The following is a 21,536-nucleotide window of genomic DNA, read 5'->3' as shown; positions in this document are numbered from 1 at the left end:
AGAAGCTGGTCCAGTCTGGCACGGCATACTGTCTCTTGCCGGTACCCCGTACTGGACCGGACCGGCTTACTTTCACCTCTGCTTCTAAAAGCCATCTTTTCCCCTGTCACCCTACCAATTCATATACACACACACACACTCACACACACACACACACACACACACAGAATGTTTCTCACTGAACATGGAGTTACTAGTATCTGGACTCCACTGGACACATTTTAATCCACCTCAAAAGTGGAATAGTTTGGAAAGAATGCACATATGCTTACTGAGCCCACATGTGGATTATTGTATGTAACAGTGCCTCATTTTCATAAACACTGCCCCCATTTTCTAGCATTGTTTCACGTGTAGTATAACACCTACAAAGCAGTTTTAATAATATTTTGCAGTTACATAATGCTTTTTTTCTGTAGCTCTCAATATGCTTTACAGTGGTGAAAAAGCAATCTTATTCCCACTTTACAGATGGGGAAATTGAGACACTGAGAGGTGACTTACTCAAAGTCACACAGTAACTCAGAAGTAGATTTGAGATTTAGAGCCAAAAGTCTTCTGGCTCCTGGTCATATTATCTATTCACTAAACCATCCAATCTCACCATGTGAGATCTTTTCTGTGATCTCAAATTTCGATGCAATATTTGTATTCTGTGCCACTGTTCTGTACATAGTTTAACCCCCAAGAAGTAGTTGATCTTGCTACCATACACATAGCTCCAGTGAAAGATTTTTTTTAAACTGAAAAGTTTATATTTTCTCTTCCTTTTCACTACTTTTATTTTTAAATCTTTTTTGATTCATTTTATTTTTCTATCATTTTCAGTATGGTATGGGAAGAGACTTTATTAGATGATTTATTAAACTTTGCTGCCACTCCAAAAGGTCTTCTTCTTCTTCAGAATACAGGAGCCCTCAATGAATGTGTAACCTTTATGTTCAGCAGATTCTCAAAAAAACTCCAGGTAGGCATGTCAGAGCCTAGTACAATCACTTTTTTAATTAAGGTAATTAGAAGGGAAAACCATAAACCATTGTTTATCTGTTATCTTATTGAAGAGTTGAGTTAAAATGTAATCTAATATTCTAAATGCATGGTACATTGATTTTATTTCAGTCGTTAGTCTGTAAAATGTCAATAATAATGTCAGATATTGTCACTGTTACTTTTTATCTCAAAATGTTAAGCAAAAGGATACTTTTTACCCTACATTTAATTTTGGGACCTAATCCTTAGTCAGACCAGTGCTCAGTGATGTATGTACAGTGATTTCCAGTAAAACGGCAAGATCTAACATGCCAGACATCAAATTACATAGGGAATTATGCGCTCAATTATGGAGGCAAAGTATGTTATCATATGGAATTTTAAAAGGTTTTGTGTCCCCTACTCTTAATTGGTAGGTGCAAAGGATTTGGGAGGTTATAGTTTTAAAAAGTTGTTATTCTGTGTGCAGAAGTTGCATGTGCTTTATATTATGCTATTTATACTTTGAACTAGCAAAGGGAGAGATTCCTTTACTTGCTAAACAAACATGCTTGTGTTGTAGTCTGACCCTGACTGGTCTAGATACATTTGTTTGCAGAATTTAAAGTTCTGCAGGGAACAACTAAAAATACATACGAGAACATTTGAGAATATGAGTGTTTTGTTTGTATTCTCCAAACTTCTTTTATCTCTTTACGTTTATTATGAATAGGTGAGTGGATGTGAAAGGTTTGGTTATGGAGTGATAGTTACACAAATGGCAGCGACATCTCCAGGTGCAGTAGCTCTGCAGCGTTCAGGTAATTTTAAGGATGAACTTTATCATAAGTACTAATATATTGTAATGTTATGAATTAAAATAATATAATTCCAAACAAAATAAAGTCAGATGTGATTAACATAGATATGCAATACTAGCAATGACTACTTTGGAGCCTGCTGAATTTTTTGGTGGAAAATTATTCTTTAAATACTTTTTTTCTTAAGTATAGAAATGCCTTATGAATTTAAGTTTTTGCAGATGGAAGAATATGATCTTGTATACTCTGTGAAACAAAACAAAGATAGAATTGTAAAAGAATGTTCTTTTTATTTTTATTTCATTTGTTTTGTTTTCAAAGAAATGCATCCTTTCACCTAAATGCATGAATGCATTAATGAATGTTACAAAACAAACCAGTAATAAATCTCAAACCTTCCTCATTCATCAACAAATCCTAATTAATAAATACTAGCTTTAACTGATTTACCATCTTCATAACCCACTCACTTCTCAAAAGCCTGGGAAGATGGATAGGTCTGAACATCAACAGACTCTAGCTCTTTAGGACCACTGATTGGTGAAGAAATGAGTTCCAGAATCAAGGATTCTTCACTAAAAATGCTGTGCCAGAAAGCTTCTCCAAGTTAAACCAGGGACTGGCACCACAGCTCAAGTAGCCTGCACCTAAACCATGTAGTGTTTCAAAGATTAAAACTGATAACTTGAATGGCAACCAGTGCTGATTATGGAACTCTCTGGCAACTGTTCTGTTTGTTCATCCAGAAGCAGTCGGGGATATAATTAAGATGGCAAGGGTATGACAGGCAAACTCCACCAATGAATGAAGCTGAAATAACCACTATCAGTTCTTCAGACCTCTGTCCCTAACCACAAGCTTTATTTCAGTCTTTTCTTGGTTCAGTTTCAACCAGCTAGTCCTCATAGTGAAGACACAACAGTTTCAATTTTCTCACTAATCTTTTAAAATGATCTGTATACATATTTCAGCTCCTGCACAACAGAATGGAGCCTTATGGTATGTCACATAAGAGAAACCTTGTGACTGACTGGGAAAAAAAAAGTCTACTACTACTTCTAGAGTCTCTCAGGAAATGAGGAACAGATTAACTTGAGTGACTCCTTCTGTCCTACTATGGTCCACAGCCAGGACACATCCTATGGTTAATGGTATTGAAGGCAGGTGAAATATCTGAAAGAATCAGCCCAGATCTTCACCCCTACCAGAAGGCATTTATACAAACATGAATGAGGTCATAATTATCAGCCTATCATTTACAGTAGACAGTACTCAGAAGATATGTATTTCTACTTATCTTTCCCTTAATTTTCATTTGAAGATATATATTGATAAGATTTCTTAACATATTTTTACAATCAGCTAGCAATATACATTACTAGGACCAACCCTAGACCATATGGCCTCTCAGATGAGGAGCATCTTTGGCGCCCCGCCCCCACTCCATTTATTAAACTTTTGAATATCTTATTTTTATTGCAGTTGTAGCCTATTTCACGACTTTGATGCACAATTTGCATGCGTGATTTATCCCTGGCATATAAGAAGATAAATTTGCACACTGTAAATCTGTATTTATTCATGCCATATATAAGCAAATAAAAAATAAATTCATTTCCTCTGAGCTTATAGACACTTTTTAACTTTAAGAATAACTGAAATATACTAACATCAAGAAATTGAACTGTGCACCAACACTGGATGGACCAGTATTAAATAGTGTTACTGTAGGTGACAGCCTTAGAATGTTAACTCTAGACCTTTAGTTCAAAAGGTAGCTTTTCTCGCCTTTGCCTTCGTGCACTGAAGCACAGTGTTAGAGAGTTCCAAAGACTGGCCAAGGGCATTTTCAAGTGATAAAATAACAAATGATATCAATCTCTTGTCAACCATGATCGGTCAAAGACACGTTTTAATGAGTCTGAGCATTGAAAAGCTGCACTCACCACTTGCAACTGTGACTGGCAGCATGAGCAGAATCCTCAAAGCTATCCACACATTTAGGAAATGTGTCCTTGAACTCTGCATCATGATGAATTGGAGAACTTGTAGTGGAGAGGGCTTCCCAGGTTGCCAAATTTCACAGATGTTGTCCAATTCGATATAGAGAACTTTATCAATGACGTCCGAACATTCATCGTGTGTCAGCATCTGGTGAAGCTCCGTACAGTTTTCCTGTCCCCCAGCAGCTTATTAAGGTCATACAAAAATCCCCACATCTTTTAGTGGTGCTTCATTTGTCCAAACCTTTCTTCGATGGATACTGTAGCAGTGTCAACGAGTGAGCAAAAAAGCTCCCTCTTGAATTTTTCTTCCAAGCTTCCATTACCTAATCTTTGTCCTCCTAACCAAACTGTTTCTTCTTCTGATCAATACGAGTATATCTGAAGACAGGCTGAACTCCTAAGTTTTCTGCCATTTCTTTGGTAGCAGTGATGGCATCTTCAAATCTGTTATCTATGTAGTCCACAACGAAGTAAAGGCAACTTCTCATCAAAGCAGTACCTGTCATGATGTCCATCAACTGAGATTCTAATGTCTTGCTTACAGTGTTTACTTGGAACAGGATATTATGCCAAAACATAATTGAGACTAATTTGAAGTCAGTAGTCTGGTTTGCCAGGCATTGCATCTCGTGTTGGATTCTGGCTTCAGCTTTACTCAACTGCACCAGTTCCCTCAGAGCATCATAAACCTCAGTCACTTTGTACCTCATTGTCAATATGGCTCTCCCAGTGAGTGTCACTTACCATCTTCACAGTCAGATTTGTAACATTGTCTGTGAGGATCTACTACTTGATAGTTGATGCTGAAAATGAGACGTATATCCTTTGCAGTACTCCGAAGAGATATTGAATCTAATGAAGATGATGCTGCATCTGACAAATCAGGTTGAGGGAATGGCAGCCACAAGGCACGAAGAAAGCTCTTGGATTCAACACAAGGATCTTTGCCTGGATGCCACTGTTTCTTCCCTTCATGTTTACGCCATTGTCATAGCCTTGGTTATGACAGTTCTGAAACTTTTTTCTTGTTCAAAATGTTCATAAACAGTTCTGTTAGGCCTTTTCCAGTAGAGTCGTCCACAGGCCAGAAACGGATAAAACATTCTTTTTCTTGGATACAGCCATCCTTGTTAACAAATCTTACTGTAAATGACATCTTTTTACTGTGTCTAATGTTGGGAGTGCAGTTCATTATTACGGCGTAGTACTTTGCTTTGCCAAGCCACATCAATATATTATCAAGCACTTACCTTGCCATAAAGTCAATCAATCAGTTTTGAATTGTTTTGCTGCAGGAACGGTCCACATCTTCTTTACAAACTACTCAACATAGGTATTCACGTATGACATTATCATATTTCTCCAGGAGTTCTACCAAACTGAGAAAATGACCATTGCGTTCAATGAACAACTTATCGGACGAGCCCCGGAAAGCCAAATTATTCTTTGCAAGGAAGAGGATAATTGAGATCAAACACTCGAGTGTATTCCTCCAGTGCTGGATTTCTACATTAATAATGTGCTGGCTTTCTGCATCTATGCATTTATTCAGCTTTAGCCTGGACTCGACCTCCATCCATTTGGAGTGGGCCATAAAATAGCCGGGTGACTTCAAAGTATCAGCTAAGTTATGCTAGTAATTGTACCTGAAAAGTGCAAGCAACGATTTTACATTCTTGTCAAATATTTTGCAACAAAAACAGAACACTTATGAAAGATTACGTATTAAGCATGGCAAAAGAAGTAGCAATATTTATTTTATATTGTTGCATAGATAGGGGTTCGATAGATATTTCTGGCATCTAATTAGATATGTCCTTTATTAGTCACTACTTACACTCTTCAAGTCTTAAAACACAAGTACACTTTCACAAATACACAATACAACATGGTTTGCAATATTGCAACTGGGCTCTCACTTCATTCTTATATCTCATTGACTGACTGATGCCCTGTCTATTATATACCTGTGAGGGCATGGCTGACAACATTCTAGGAGGGTCAAGGAAAATGTAGTTGTCAGAAAGTCTGGAAGGTTCCATGAGATTCTACAGGGGTCCAAAACATTCTAGGTGGTTAGCGAAAAATGAATCCACATACAGAATACCTGAAACATTTTACTTCAAACATTATATTTTCCCTTTTGTTGCTAACAACAAAAACAGCACCCCATGCCCGGTGCCCCCAAAGCCCGGCACCCCAGATGGTCACTGGATCGCCTGCCCCTAAATCCGACCCTGTATATTACAGTAGACTGGCATAGGCAGGTGTGCAAAACTACTCTCTCTCTTTAGGTAAATCTAGTTTACTTTATTATGCAAGTGCAAGTCAGTTGTTTCCAGACAAGTTGTCTTAAATCCTGTGTCTTTAGAATCAATGATATTGTATAACATATATGGTTCCCAAATTGTGGTCTATAAGAGCTAGCTTGTGCCAAAATACTGGGTCTTCTTTCTTTCCAGCTACTTAATCGCTTCAAAACAAACAAACAAAAATGGAAAAATATATTGCCTACAGTAATATTGCTTTTCCTTGTAAACCATTGCTGTAGTTGTCAAAATGATCATCAGTGGGAAGGACAGTGGTGTACCATATTATCATGGCTAGAAGAGGAGAGTAGTCCCTGAGGCAGTCTCTTTTTAAGATTTGGTCCATGCTGTATAGAGTTTTGAGTTTTATTTTACTTGGTTTTTTTAAGCGTTTTTGTGACTAAATCAAATATTAAATTTTAGGGTTTATAAAATCACTTATAACTGAATTATGGGCTGTTTTGGAGTGTGGAAGAGATGATCATAGAGTAACTCACCCCAGTTCTACTCCAGTAGATCCTATTGACCGAAACTGCCAGAAGGTGAGAAATTATCTTATTTTGTGCAATTTGTTACTACTGTGTATAAATACACAGGTGGTTTCATTAATATCCTAAATGTGACATTTCATCAGCATTGTTTCTAATTTAGGCACTGAAGGCAAAATTGGAGTAGTACAATAAGCAAAACAATGACTGAATGAAATAGGTTCCTGTGTTATGTGGAAAAAAGAAAAGGAGTACTTGGTGGCACCTTAGAGACTAACAAATTTATTAGAGCGTAAGCTTTCGTGAGCTACAGCTCACTTCATCGGATGCATCCGATGTAGCTCACGAAAGCTTATGCTCAAATAAATTTGTTAGTCTCTAAGGTGCCACAAGTACTCCTTTTCTTTTTTGCGAATACAGACTAACACGGCTGCTACTCTGAAATGTGTTATATGGAGGGTCACAATTGCAAGGGTCACTTAAAGTCAATTAAAAAGTACACTGGACCCTCGCTAGAACACGCACCTATATAGTGCGAATTCGCATATAACGCGGTCGTGGCCTTGGATCCCAAATTTAATTACTTTAATTGGAATTCATTTTAATGCGATCCCCGCTATAATGTGGTCCCGTGCATGGATCTAGCGAGGGTCCTGTGTATATCATAAAAAGAGTGATATAGAGGATCGTCTTGATGAAATGAGGTCTTATAATAGTATAAATTGAGATTTATGAGCAGTGTGGTTGAACAGCATATAAATGTATACCTAAATTGGCTAATGTTTTAGATGGAATATGATTTGATTTTATACTTGATTTTCAGTTAGTTTGATTTTCATGAGGTTACATTCTTTCAGGTGGAAAACTCTCTGTCTGATAGCGGTTACTTTGTCTTAGAATGAGTTACAACTACTAGTTCAAGATGATCTAAACCACCAAATTTTACAAGTGATGTTATAAGCAGTATAGCATTCGAAAATCATTCAACATTTATTGCCAGAATTGTACTTCATTCAGACCCATGGAAGAATTCTCAACTTTCACTGGGCTATTCGTTTCTGCAATGTATCAGCCCATCAGTTCACACAGTTCTCACAAGGTGCATGGGCACTACCTTAGGCTAGCATAGATGTATCTCCCATTAGGATATGAGTAATGTTCCACATTTGTTTTGCTGGGTCGCTCTGCCCGTTTAAACTTCACACTGCAGAGCAGAGTGAGACTGAGACCTGGGCCAAACTTCTTTACATTGTTTTAATTAACTGCCAATTAAATGCTATCAAATGGTTGGTTATATAAATTCAAAAGTTAACAGGAGCAACTTTTTTTTAAAGTCTTTTCTAGCACTGGTAAATTTGCTATCCTATCCTGCTATTTATGAACTGATAGGTGATCAGGAGATACCAAATAAACCAGAATATTCTCTCCGTGAAGTTCCTACAAATGTTATTGTAAGTAATTTTTTCTTTTTTTTCTTTTTTTTTCAAAATACTACAATGTGGTTAGACATTTTGCCTGAGCAAGTATTGTGTTAATAATTAAAGACATGCTCTATTTTCTGCTCAATTGATAAATTTAGACTTGAAATTAGATGACGGTTTCTAACCATCAGAGGAGTGAAGTTCTGGAACAGCCTTCCAAGGGAAGCCCTGGGGGGCAAAAGACATATCTGTTTCAAGACAAAGCTTGATAAATTTATGGAGGAGATGATATGATGGGGTAGCCTAATTTTGGCAATTAATTGATCTTCGATTACTAGCGGTAGATATGCCCAGTGGCTTGTGATGGGATGTTAGATGGCGTGGGATCTGAGTTACTACAGAGAATTCTTTCCTGGGTCGCTGGCTGGTGAGTCTGCTCGCATGCTCAGGGTTTAGCTGATTGCCTATTTGGGGTCGGGAAGGAATTTTCTCCCAGGGCAGAATGGCAGAGGCCCTGGAGGTTTTTCACCTTCCTCTGCAGTGTGGGGCACAGGTCACTTGCTGGAGAATTCTCTGCACCTCAAAGTCTTTAACCATGATTTGAGGACTTCAATAGCTCAGACATAAGTTAGGGGGTTGTTACAGGAGTTGGTAGGTGAGATTCTGTTGCCTGCAGGAGGTCAGATTAGACGATCATAATGGTCCCATCTGACTTTAAAGTCTGATTCTGTGATTTTAACATTGTTTTTGCATTTTTTATTGTGTGCAGCATGAGGGCAGCATATGCACATAGTATATTGGGTAATATAAAATCTTTGCATGATTTGAAGGTCCTACTTTTCTTCCTCGCTTGTATTATAAATCCGTTCCCAGGGATAACAATATATATGAACATCTCTTATTTTGTGTGTGCGCGCACATGCACATATGTATGCATATATTTGTATCATACATTATTCAGAGCCCCGGTGTTTGCCCAAGTCCCTCCACAACCCAGAATCTTTTCTTGGCTCCTGTACACCTGCGCTCTTTCCCATGTTACTCTCCAGATCTTCATATATATAAAGTAGAGGGAGGAGGGACTATATATATATATAGTCTTATACCACACCCATTGTAGTGACAAATATTTAACCTTTTAATAAAAAATTAGTTTAAAATGGGTTAGAGTTTCTGAAGTCCATAAACTACCAATACAACATAAAAAGTCAGGAAGTTAATAGGTAAATGCTTACCCAGTCCTGGTAAGCTATGCTAATAGTTGCTCATTTTCCACATTATTTTATCCACATTCCCTACCCTCTTCTTTCTTCTACACGTCACATGTAAACTTAAACTCTAACCACACAAAGTGGTGACAATTGGATGTATGTTAATTGGTCAAACTGTTGAATATTGTATTAAAATATTTGAGTAGTTTATGGTGTAGATTTTTAGTTATGCATGAGAGTCTTGGATGACAGTTAGTGCAGGGAATATTTTTAAAAGTGGAAATAGTTTATAAAATTGTCATGTTTGGAAGTTACTATTTTAAAATCTTGTAACTATTTATGTGATAATGAAGCAGTGTGGTGCTATTTTCTGTTTTCAGTAGTTATTTGTGTTCAGAGTCAAAATTCCATGTTTTGTGAGGCATAGGAGGGGAGTAGTCATTTGTTGAGGGTAGTTTATGCAAGTGATGTAATATGAAGAAAGCAAAATCATATTTGAAGTTTCCTATAGGTTGCGTGAGACTTTAGTGATTTCATAGCTTTATAAATCTGGGTTGATGTAATATGCTCTGGAGCCCATTTAACTGATTTTTTAATAAAGCTTTTTGTTTGAGGAATTTCTTAAGTTTGTAAAGAAGTGTTATTTCATTGCTAATAGTTGCTCACATGGATAGTAGTAAAAGTTCATATATATTCTCCAAATTATGCTCTCTCCACCTTCAGAGCCCCGGTATTTGCCCAAGTCCCTCCACAACCCAGAATCTATTCTTGGCTCCTGTACACCTGCGCTCCTTCCCATGTTACTCTCCAGATCTTCATTCCCTCATAACCCCCATCCATGGCTCAGATGTCCCCAGGTCACTCTTTAGAACCCCTGTGTCTCTGCAGTACTCCACTGCTCATTCTTGGCTCTGGGCTAAAATGTGCAGATGGCAGAAGAGGCTGCAGTTGTCAAACATCTCGCAGCATCTCTTTCTTTGAGCACACAAATAGCCAATTTGCATTAAGTCCCTGTCAAGGTTCTTTCCCCACTCTGAACTCTAGGGTACAGATGTGGGGACCTGCATGAAAAACCCCCTAAGCTTATTGTTACCAGCTTAGGTTAAAACTTCCCCAAGGTACAAACTATTTTACCTTTGTCCCTGGACCTTATTACGGCCACCACCAAGCGTCTAACAAAAATAACAGGGAAAGAGCCCACTTGGAAACGTCTTTCCCCCCAAAATCCCCCCCAAGCCCTACACCCCCTTTCCTGGGGAAGGCTTGATTAAAAACCCTCACCAATTTGCATAGGTGAACACAGACCCAAACCCTTGGATCTTAAGAACAATGAAAAAGCAATCAGGTTCTTAAAAGAAGAATTTTAATTGAAGAAAAAATAAAAGGATCACCTCTGTAAAATGAGGATGATTTTACTTACAGTGTAATCAGATTCAAAACATAGAGAATCCCTCTAGGCTAATCCTTAAGTTTACAAAAAGACATAAAAACAGGAATATACATTCCATTCAGCACAACTTATTTTATCAGCCATTTAAACGAAATAAAATCTAACGCATATCTAACTAGATTGCTTATTAACTCTTTACAGGAGTTCTGACCTGCATTCCTGCTCTGGTCCCAGCAAAAGCAACACACAGACAGATAGAAAGAGCTCTTTGTTTTCCCCCGCCCCCTCCAGCTTTGAAAGTATCTTGTCTCCTCATTGGTCATTTTAGTCAGTGCCAGCGAGGTTATCTTAGCTTCATAACCCTTTACAGGTGAAAGAGTTTTGCCTCTGGCCAAGATGGATTTAAAGATGTTTACCCTTCCCTTGATATTTGTGACAGTCCCTTATGAATTATTTACATTACAGAGTTCCTGGCCAACCAACTGACTGAAAAGGCAGCAGCAATCTTGGGGTTCAAGGAAATGATATTCAAAAGAATCTTTGTATACACAAATGATCCAATAAAATGGAATTTCCAGTGATTTAGAATAAATGTTGAATTGTTCAGTTGCATTGCAGTGTAAATTAGCAGCTTCACTTACAGTAAAGTTATTCTATGGTGGTGGGGAGGGGCGGGATATTTGGTGTCAGAGGATTCCACTATCTTTAAATAAGAATGCATTTTAAATAAAGGAGAATCTGCTTTGACCAATGTTATTTTACTGGTAGTGGAACTTTATTTTATAAAATACGAAGTACAAGTTCTTATGGATTTTATGAAATTAAGTTTATATTTTTTTCTCTCTGATGTGGTCTTGAAGTGACTCATTGATCTAAAGAATCAGACAATAATTCTCCTTGCTATTTCTGAGGCCATGCTTCTCAAATAGAATTTAATAAATAAATTAATTAAATAAATAAATGGATTTCATCTGACACAAACAAAGCCTCTAAGGATTTTGTTGGTTTTAGTTCTTTGAATTTACCACACCAATCTGAGTCCAAGAGAACGATGTCAGTGGAATTTTTGTGCATTTTATGCATTCTTTAAAATGTAATTATTACTTTGGAAGCAATATCTGAGACAAACTAGAGAGAGGGATAATACAATCTGAACTGTGCATAAATCAGTAAGTAGCCCACTGGTCATTTACAGTTTTGTCAAGCACTGTAGGCTTAAAATAAAATTGCCCATATAAAACACATCGTAAACAAACTGATGATTTGACAGGGTTTTCAAAAAACTAAAACAAACAAAAATAATCCACAGAAGTTTCTTGTTGGGCAAGTTTTTCCATAATTGTCCAATATCAGGTTTCTTGAACTTTTCTTTGCAGCATCTGGTACTCACAGTAGTTAGCACTAGAATACTGGACTAGATGGACCATTGTTTAGTCTGAGTTGGTACTTATGTTTCTGTGCACAGAATTATTTAATACCTGAAATTTTGACTAAATTAGCTTGAAATGTAAAGAACTGTACATATTTCAAAAACACTAAAAATACACTTTACCATTTTACTCCAATATTAACATTCAATAGTAATTTAAAATGTTTACTATTTCAGTGCCTTGACATGTATTTAGCTGAGTTATGTGTTTGTGGCTTTTTATGTATATATTGGCCTTGATTCTGCACCATTGACTTTAATGGGAGCAAGAACATTAAGCACTAACGCTTTAAAAAAATTAATGTATTTTTGTAACATTTAGAATAAATAATGCTGTATTTTTACACATAAATTAACCTTAAGTGTAAGAAATATAAGAAGATGCATGATAATTTTACAAAAAGAAAAGAAGTACTTGTGGCACCTTAGAGACTAACAAATTTATTTGAGCATAAGCTTTCGTGAGCTACAGCTCACTTCATCAGATGCATCCGATGAAGTGAGCTGTAGCTCACGAAAGCTTATGCTCAAATAAATTTGTTACTCTAAGGTGCCACAAGTACTCCTTTTCTTTTTGCGAATACAGACTAACACGGCTGCTACTCTGAAACCTGATAATTTTACAATAATGCCTTCTTTTTGCAGGATATAATTGACAGACTTATAATTTTGAATTCAGAAGCTAAAATTCACTCCTTATTCAATTATGAACAATCACACATCTTTGGTCTGAGGTAAGATCCACTCTCTGTTCAAAATGAGAATACAGTACGGCAAGTTTTTATTGGTTTCCAATAAACTTATTTTATTGCTTCTTATTGTGCATGAAAGTGAAATTCAGTTGGTTATTTTTTTTTAAAACATGGAAAGATTGAATGCGGAATTAGGAAAAGAGCAAAGACCATCTTTATTTAATATTCCTGTATCTGATGCAATAAAAACAGTTGCACAAGGTTATTTAGCATGGATGGTTGAAAAGCAAATGTAGTACATCCATCATGACATGTAAAACAAACTTCCTGCTAAAATACTGTGATAAATTGAGGATTTTACATTACCATGTGAAGCTTTACATATTTAATTTATCTACGAGTGCATTTCAGAAATTCATTCTATTTTAATTATATTATGAATTCCAGCAATATTCCCTGTGCTTAAAATGGAAGGTACCACTAGAACCAGTAATATGTCTAGAACTTGAATGAACATTTTAAATGTGTCTCCTGAATATGATGCTCATCAATATAAGGTCTGCATAGTTTCCACGTATTTAAAGATAAATGTAACAGTCTATCTATCTTTCTTTCTGCTTTTCTAGCCTGAATGATAAATAGTTTGCTTAGTTTATATATTCGTGTGTATAAGTGAAAGAATATCTCTACTAAGATGTGATCCATACTGTGAAAAAGTTTGATAATGTCTGATTGGGCAGAATAACAGTCCGAATTGTTTATAAAGTCCAAAGTTAGTTTTCTATAGCCTCACTTTTATCAAACTATCAGAGTAAATTAATCTGTATAGTACATGTAAATAATAGTGAACTATGTACTGTAGATTACATCAAATAATCCAGGTAACATTTTTCATCTGGCAGGACAGGTATGAGATGTACAGTGTCAAAGTTTTGAGATATGAGAAGTACATACCATTAAATGTACCATGAAACAGGGAGTCAGAGATTGTTTCATAAAATAATATAGGACTATAGGAGTCTTAAGTTAGGTAGAAGTAATGAGTCTGCAAATAGCATTTGAAATAGCTAGTAGTTACTTAGGCACAACTGTGAAATCCTAGCACCATTGAAGTCAATGGCAAAACTCCCTTTGATTTCAGTAGAGCCACGATTTCACCCCCAGTTGGGCAGACTGTTCTGAAAAGGAACTATGAGTTTTGTCTGTGTGTTTATATTGAGGTTTTTATTGGTTTTTCGTAGGAATGGGTGGGTGAGATTCTTTGGCCTGCGTTGTGCAGGAGGTCGGACTAGATGATCAGAATGGTCCCTTCTGACCTTAGTATCTATGAATAAGGCCCTGTGTACACAGAAAAAATAAATAAATAAATAAATGGGGTGCTCATTGAACCATAAAATCATACATGTTTTATACACAGAGATAAAACGTTCAGCTAATCTCTTTTGAATGGGTACACAGCTGACTCCCTGATTCCTTTTAGATTGACAAAATTAAACAAGTACACATATTCCAACCTGATTGTGAATGCTTTAAAAAAATGTGTTTAACAAGCTTGTACCTAGTATACATGGGCACCACAACCATGACACTTGAAACCATTTTATAAACATCTATTTAAGTAGATTAGAGGGGTCTTAAAGTTTACTGAAAAACTTGAAGCATAGAAAGAAATTTTGCACTGGATTATGAAAGGACAGAAAGCAAGTGAAAATTTCTGAGGGTAGGGAAATTGTTCTGTTTCTCAATTCATGTAAAGAGACAAACTGCCTCATTTTTAGGCTTGGCAGAACTCAATTTTTATTTGTTATAATTTTGACAGATATCAATGATTAGTTTTAAGTCTTTTTTCTATATTTATAAATTATAAATTTTCACAGTTGTCAAAAATTATGGTGTTAAGAATTTTTTTTGTTAATTACATTTTTCTCAGTTCCTGGAAATTGTGTGTGGTCAGACAATGGGGGAGGGAGTCAGACAATAATTATTTAATGACAGGAAACACTGATATTCAAAAAGTTATTTTTAGAACCATTAAACCAAAAAATTGTCAACATCACATGTCAAAATGTACAGAGTAAATAGCCTTAAATCAAACTCTAATTAATTCTCAAGCAGCAATTTTTCTTGCTTTGCCTATCTGTTAATTTCAGTTATTACTGATGGGAAATATTTTTTTCGTTGGTTTATGTGTATATAGTGATTTCAACATTTATCAGCATTTGCTGATAAACATTTTAATTCTTCCAAGCATACACATTTTTATTTCCCCACCTGTAAAATTAAGATAATGATGCTGAACTCTTTTTTGTAAAGTTCTTTTGAGATCTACTGATGAAAAGTTCTATATAAACTAGATAGTGGTGGTGGTGTTGTTGTTGTTGCTATTATTATTTTAGGGAAAAAATAAATAATGTGCTATTCACAATATGAAAATGTCCTGCATATCAAAGTAGGTAATGTTTTAACATAATATTAAATGGCTGCTACACCAGGAAATCAAAGGAAAGATATTTTAACTACTGAACCTTAATTTTCTGTGGGACCCATCTAAGCTCCTTTTATAACCTCAGTGATGCCTCGAATATACCATTTCACAGCCTCCCACAAACATCCCCCCTTCCCCTGTCTTCCCTCAAAGGCCCGATTTATTGCGAACTTTCTTTCTATTAGAAGAAGGTAAGATGCAACTCACTCTAGAGTCTTTTAACACTGCTCATTACATTTATTAGAATGCCAAAGCGAGGCACGAAGTCTTCTTATCTCTAACAAATTCTGAACCCCATATAAGGGTATACAATGTCAGAGGTGAGAGTACATGATCCCTATATTATGTGACTTGTCACCTTCTTTTCAATTATTTTTATCCATAGTAGTAAGCTTGGCATTTAGTGTCCATTAAATAGGTACCCAAGAAAAATTAGCAGTCTATGATGTCTACCTTCTTTGTGACATCTCAGGTGGCTTAAATATGCTTTCTTAAGCCACCAGTTTGATTAAAGAGAAAACTGTATATATTATTGTCAAACAATATCTACAATATTTATGAAAAGATTAATTTGAAGGGTATTTTGACAAGTGTTTTACCACAATAAAACACTTCATAACAAATATCATTATGATTTATTACAAAACTTTCTTCTGTATTTATGGGCTTAAGTGAATAGCTTAGGTGAGATCAAAAGCATCGCAAATCAGTCTGCTGTTTCTTACCCAAATATATATTAAAGCAATATATGTAATATTTTGGAAACTATATTTTCAAAACTGATTAAACTTGTCCCCTTGCTGTACTGATGGTCACTGATGTTTTAATACTTTTAAAAATCAGACCACAAAATGCATTCCTCATAAGGAAGTGTAAAGAATAGTGTGTTAAAACGGAGGAAAAAGTGGAAATATTCTTAGTCCTACATCTGAGATAGTTGACTTAATATCCTCTAGTTTTATGTTGCATTTTTATAACATCAGTAACACATTTCAGCTGAATACTGTCTATTTTTGAGTGTGTTTGAAGCATCCAGCTTTATGTTACATTTCCCTTTTGTACCTTAAATTTCAAAATTGTTAGTAAATAGCTTAAATGTTTTCTTATTGTTTTAATGGCTTTTCATGAGTTTTGGAAGGTGCATACATACTATTTCACTGGTAATATTTTTAGAATTTGAAAATACAAAACTTTTATTCTGCTAATTCAGGGATGGTGTCCCTAGCTTCTGTTTGCCAGAAGCTGGGAATGAGCAACAGGGAATGGATCACTTGAGGATTACCTGTTCTGTTCATTCCCTCTGGGGCACGTGGCACTGGCCACTGTTGGAAGACAGGATACTGGGATAGATGGACCTTTATTCTGGCCCAGTATGGCCTTCTTATGTTCTTATGAACCAAAGAAGACAGACTTTGCGAAACGAATTCTAACCCAATCACCCTTTACTCATACAGAGCACAAGAGATATACTAGCTAGTGGCTATGACAGTGCTACAGTTTGCTCTCGACACAGCTGATACAGCATCCCAGTGCATCTCCACAGTGGTGGTTATGCAGCATATGTCATAGTTACACCTTTTGGGCTTCCCCAAAGAAGTGCAGTTGACCATCGAATACGTTCCCTTTGAAGGCACAAAGCTCATTGTGGATGAGACAGACACCTCCCTACATACTTCTAAAGATTCCAGGGCCACTCTCTATTTGTTGGATATCTGCACACCTGGACATAAGAGGAAATTTAGTCTGCAGCCCCAGCACAAGCCATGCACCTCCCAATACCAAACTCAGTGCTATTACGAACCCCAGAGTAAAAAAATCTAAGTTCCCTAGGTGTAAACCATCTGGCCCACAGTCTTCCATGTCACAACAATCTAATTCCAAGCACCAATTATAACGTGTTGGTCAAGGCGTTAATGGACTACTTCCCTCGACCACTACAGCTAACCACTGCTTCCCACCCATTCGGCTACTGTCTTGTAATGTTTTGCAGCACTTGTAACATATAACATCGGACCGATAAGTCCTGGAGATTGTTTGCAATGGGTATTCCATCCATTTTACCTCCCTTTCCTCTCCACAACACCCTTCCCCATCACTCTTCAGGAACCCTTCTCACAAGAGTTTACTACGACAAGAGATAGATTGTCTCCTCCAGTTAGAAGCCATGGAACCAGTACCTCAAAATGTATGAGGCGAAGCTTTTTATTCTCATTATTTCCTAATACCCAACAGGGAGGGAGGTTGGAGACCCATAATAGATGTCAGAGCACTCAACAAATTTGTCAAAGCTCAAAAATTCAAGATGGTCACACAAGATATGAGTATTCCAGTGTTGGAACAGGAAGACTGATTTTCAGCCCTCAACCTTCAGGACGCCTGCTTGCATATCTCAATCCTACCGTCTCACAGATGGTTCCTCAGATATCCTCTGGGACAAGAACTTTACCAGTACAAAGTACTCCCCTTTGTACTATCATCTGCTCTGAGAGTAATCTCCAAAGTTCTCTCAGGAATGGCAGTACACTTATGCTCCCAAGGGATCATGATTTCCCCCTACCTGGATAATTGCCTCCTCAGAGCCTGTTCTCTCCAAAAAGAAAAGGAGTACTTGTGGCACCTTGGAGACTAACAAATTTATTAGAGCATAAGCTTTCGTGAGCTACAGCTCACTTCATCGGATGCATTCCACCAAATGCATCCGTTGAAATGAGCTGTAGCTCACGAAAGCTTATGCTCTAATAAATTTGTTAGTCTCTAAGGTGCCACAAGTACTCCTTTTCTTTTTGTGAATACAGACTAACATGGCTGCTACTCTGAAACCTGTTCTCTCCAAGAGGCTCTCCAAGTCACCAAATCTGCAATCAACCTGTTCATGGAGCTGGGTGTTTAGAATGCCCAGAAATCAACCATCTTTCCAATACAGTGCCTGGAATTTATATGGGTCGACCTCAACTAGGTATGGACCAGAGCTCTCCTACCTCAACACAGATTCTTCTCCTTGGCCACACTTGTAGAGACCATTCAAAAGAGCCCACATATATCAGCCAGACACTGCTTTCTACTATTGGGGCATATGTACTAAATTCACAGTCCATTTTGGGCAATTTTACAGTCATAGGATTTTAAAAATAATAAATTTCATTATTTCAGATATTTAAATCTGTTTTCATGGTGTTGTAACTGGAGGGGTCCTGACCCCAAAGGGGGTTGTGGGGTGGTCACAAGGTTATTGTAGGGGGGTCTCTGCATTGCCACCCTTAAATCTGCACTGCTGCTGGTATCGGCCCTGACTTCAGAGTTGGGTGGCCAGAGAGCTAGCAGCAGCTGCTAGCCAGGACCCCAGCTCTGAAGGCAGTGCCACTGCCAGCAGCAGCACAGAAGTAAGGATGGAGTGGTATGGTGTTGCTACGCTTACTTATGCACCGGTGCCTTCAGAGCTGGGCCCTCAGGCAGCAGCCACCATTCTCTGTCCCCCCAGCTCTGAAGACAGCGCAGAAGAATGGCAATACTATGACACCCTTACAATAACCTGGCAACCCCCTCACCCTCAACCCCTTTTGAGTCAGGACCCCCTGTTTGAGAAATGCCGGTCTCCCCCGTGAAATCTGGTCTTTTTTTGTACTTTTACCCTAATACAGATTTCACGGGGGAGACCAGATTTCACGGTCCATGATGTGTTTTAAATGGCTGGGAATTTGGTAGGACCCTCGGCATATAGCAGCGGGCACAGCAGGAATACCACCTGCCAGGCTTCACATATGATGCCTCCAGATGTGGTTCAGCTCAGTTTACAGACCAAACAGCAACAGAGTGCACACTAGACAAATCTGTCACTACACACAGGATCAAAAACTTGTTAGACTGGTGGAAAGACCCAGCCAATGTTTGTAGGGGGATCCCCTTTTCACAACCCCTCCCCCACATCATTGCTTCTCAACACCAACACAACGCTCATAGGATGGAGTTGACATCTAAACAACCTCAGAACACCAGACAGGTTGTCATCAATGGAGATATCCCTTCATATCAACCTCCTAGAGCTAAGGGCAGTTAGAAATGCCTCTGCCCATTTCCTTTCACTAATCAAGAGATCACACACTAGAGCCCTTACAGACTATATGGCATGTATGTACTACATAAACTGACAAGGGGGAGCCAGGTCACCCTTCCTCTGTGTGGAAGCGATGAGACTATGGAACTGGTGTATCGCCGATGAGATCACACTGTCCTCAACCTGCCATACTTACTTGCAAAAATGGTCCAGGTTCCAGATTTGGTGAACTTCCCAGAAAATCTCCCCGAAATCCATGGCTCTGCAAAGATCCTTGACTATATACTGACCCTAAAAAGATTGGGACTATCTCTCAGCGTCCACCGAGCAGCTGTAGCAGCCCTCCCCCAGCAGGTAGAGGGATACTTAGTGTTATCACACCAGATTACTAAAAGATTCCTCACAGATAGAGTTAACCTTTCCCCACAACCCCGACTTCCTAGCCCCACATGGGACCTAAACCTGGTATTGAGAGGACTGACTAGGCCTCCCTTCAAACCTATGGAGACCTGTTCGCTTATACATCTCTCAGTGAAAGCAGCCTTCCTGATAGCAATCACCTTGGCTAGGAGAAAGAGCAGCTCTGATGGCACATCCTCCTTACACAATATTCTTTCAGGACAAGGTTACACTCAGGCCACATCCAAATTCATCCCTAAGGTAACCTCCCTATTCCATGCGAACCAATTGATTCATTTTCCAGCCTTCTACCCCAAGCTTCACCGAGAGAATAGGGAGGCTATATTACATGCACTAGATGTAAAGAGAGCCTTAGCCTTTTACCCGGATAGGACAAAGGCTTTCAGGAAGTCTCCTAAACTTTTCTTCTCTATTGCGGAAAGATCCAAGGACTCAGCAGTTTCAGCCCAGAGACTCCACAAATGGGTCTCAAACTGCATAAGAGTGATCCCTCCAGATAGGATTTGTGCACACTCCATGAGGTCGATCTCCTCACCGTTGCTTTCTTCAAGAATGTCCCTATATGAGAAATCTGTAGAGCGGCAACATGGATGTCAGTCCATATCTTCACAGAACACTATGTGATCACTATGTGATACAATGCGATCTTTGGCTCCACAGTACTGTCATCTGTAACTGACCAAACTCCAAAGCCCCAGCCCTCCAGAAGGGATACTGATCGGAAGTCACCTACAGGAGAGGCCTCTTACGGACAATACTCGGGGAAAAAAAAGAAGTTACTCACCTTGTGCACTAACAATGGTTCGTAGAGATGTGTCCCCCTCTGGGTGTTTCACAACCCACCCTCCTCTCCTCTATTTCAGAGTTCTTGTCTATGACTCTGTGGTAGATAAGGAGCTTGGGGGGAATAGAGGGGTTAGCCCACGTGCATTGGCTAACCTCGTGATGGCACGAGGAGTGGTAGTGCATGTGCTGTCCAAAATTCTCCGATCAGCAGCTCAGGGATGCAAGCACACCTACAGTGGATTACCCATAGAGACACACATCTTAAAGAACCATTGTTACCGCACAAAATGAGTAACTTCTTCTTCCCTGTTGCTCTGCACTGAAGCAGTGAAGCTTTGGAGTTGGTGCATAGTCAACCAGATAGTTATTTCAGCTTATTTCTCGGGTATACAATACACCATGGCAGACAACTTCAGCAGACATTTCCCCCTAAATTATGAATGGGATTCTCAAGTCCTCAACAAAATATTCCTAACTAGGGGGTTTCCAGAGGCCAACCACATCACACTGCAGCCACCATGAAGTGCAGAAAATTTTGTTCCAAAGGAGGATTCAATCTCCAGTCTCTTGTAGATGGGTTTTTTTATTACATGGACAAAGGTGGGATTTTTTATGCATATCTATCAACTTTTAAGGTTGCTTTTAAAGGTTCTCAACAAGATCAAGCAGGACCAAGCCAGGGCCATTTTGATTGCACCAACTTCACCAAGACAAGTTTGGTTTCCTTACATCATCGGACTCATCTCTTGCCCTCCGTGGCCGCTCCTGATCAGTTCTCAACTGTTGTCTGAGAATGCGGGTCCAACACTTCACCCCCAATTTGAACATTCTGCAACTCCAATCATGGGGCCTCAATAGTTCTTGGGTCTTAAGGCATCCTGTTCATCAGGAGTGTGTGCTCTTAAATAACAGGAAGGAATCTACAAGACTCACTTTCCTTCAGTAATGAAGAAGATATCATCTTTAGTATAACTGTTGTCATATGTCACCTGTCCAGTTGTCTCTTTCTACAATCTTGGATTATCTGTTGGAATTGAAAAATCAGGTGTCTCAAATCA

General features: G+C 38.3%; 1 protein-coding gene across 12 annotated transcripts in view; it reads left to right on the top strand.

Moving 5' to 3' along the window:
* TBC1D32 (TBC1 domain family member 32) overlaps positions 1–21,536 on the top strand; it is a 199,474-nt gene that overhangs the window by 58,347 nt on the left and 119,591 nt on the right. For all 12 annotated transcript variants that reach the window (XM_043510889.1, XM_038396853.2, XM_043510892.1 and 9 more), the window contains 5 exons: positions 829–967; positions 1,703–1,790; positions 6,529–6,647; positions 7,928–8,044; positions 12,690–12,778. In XM_043510889.1, coding sequence (XP_043366824.1) covers positions 829–967; positions 1,703–1,790; positions 6,529–6,647; positions 7,928–8,044; positions 12,690–12,778 — 552 coding nt within the window. The remainder of the gene's footprint in view (positions 1–828; positions 968–1,702; positions 1,791–6,528; positions 6,648–7,927; positions 8,045–12,689; positions 12,779–21,536) is intronic.

Source organism: Dermochelys coriacea, chromosome 3, assembly GCF_009764565.3.
Source record: "Dermochelys coriacea isolate rDerCor1 chromosome 3, rDerCor1.pri.v4, whole genome shotgun sequence".
NCBI classification, from domain to species: Eukaryota; Metazoa; Chordata; order Testudines; family Dermochelyidae; genus Dermochelys; species Dermochelys coriacea.
This window is presented reverse-complemented; position numbering and strand designations above follow the sequence as displayed.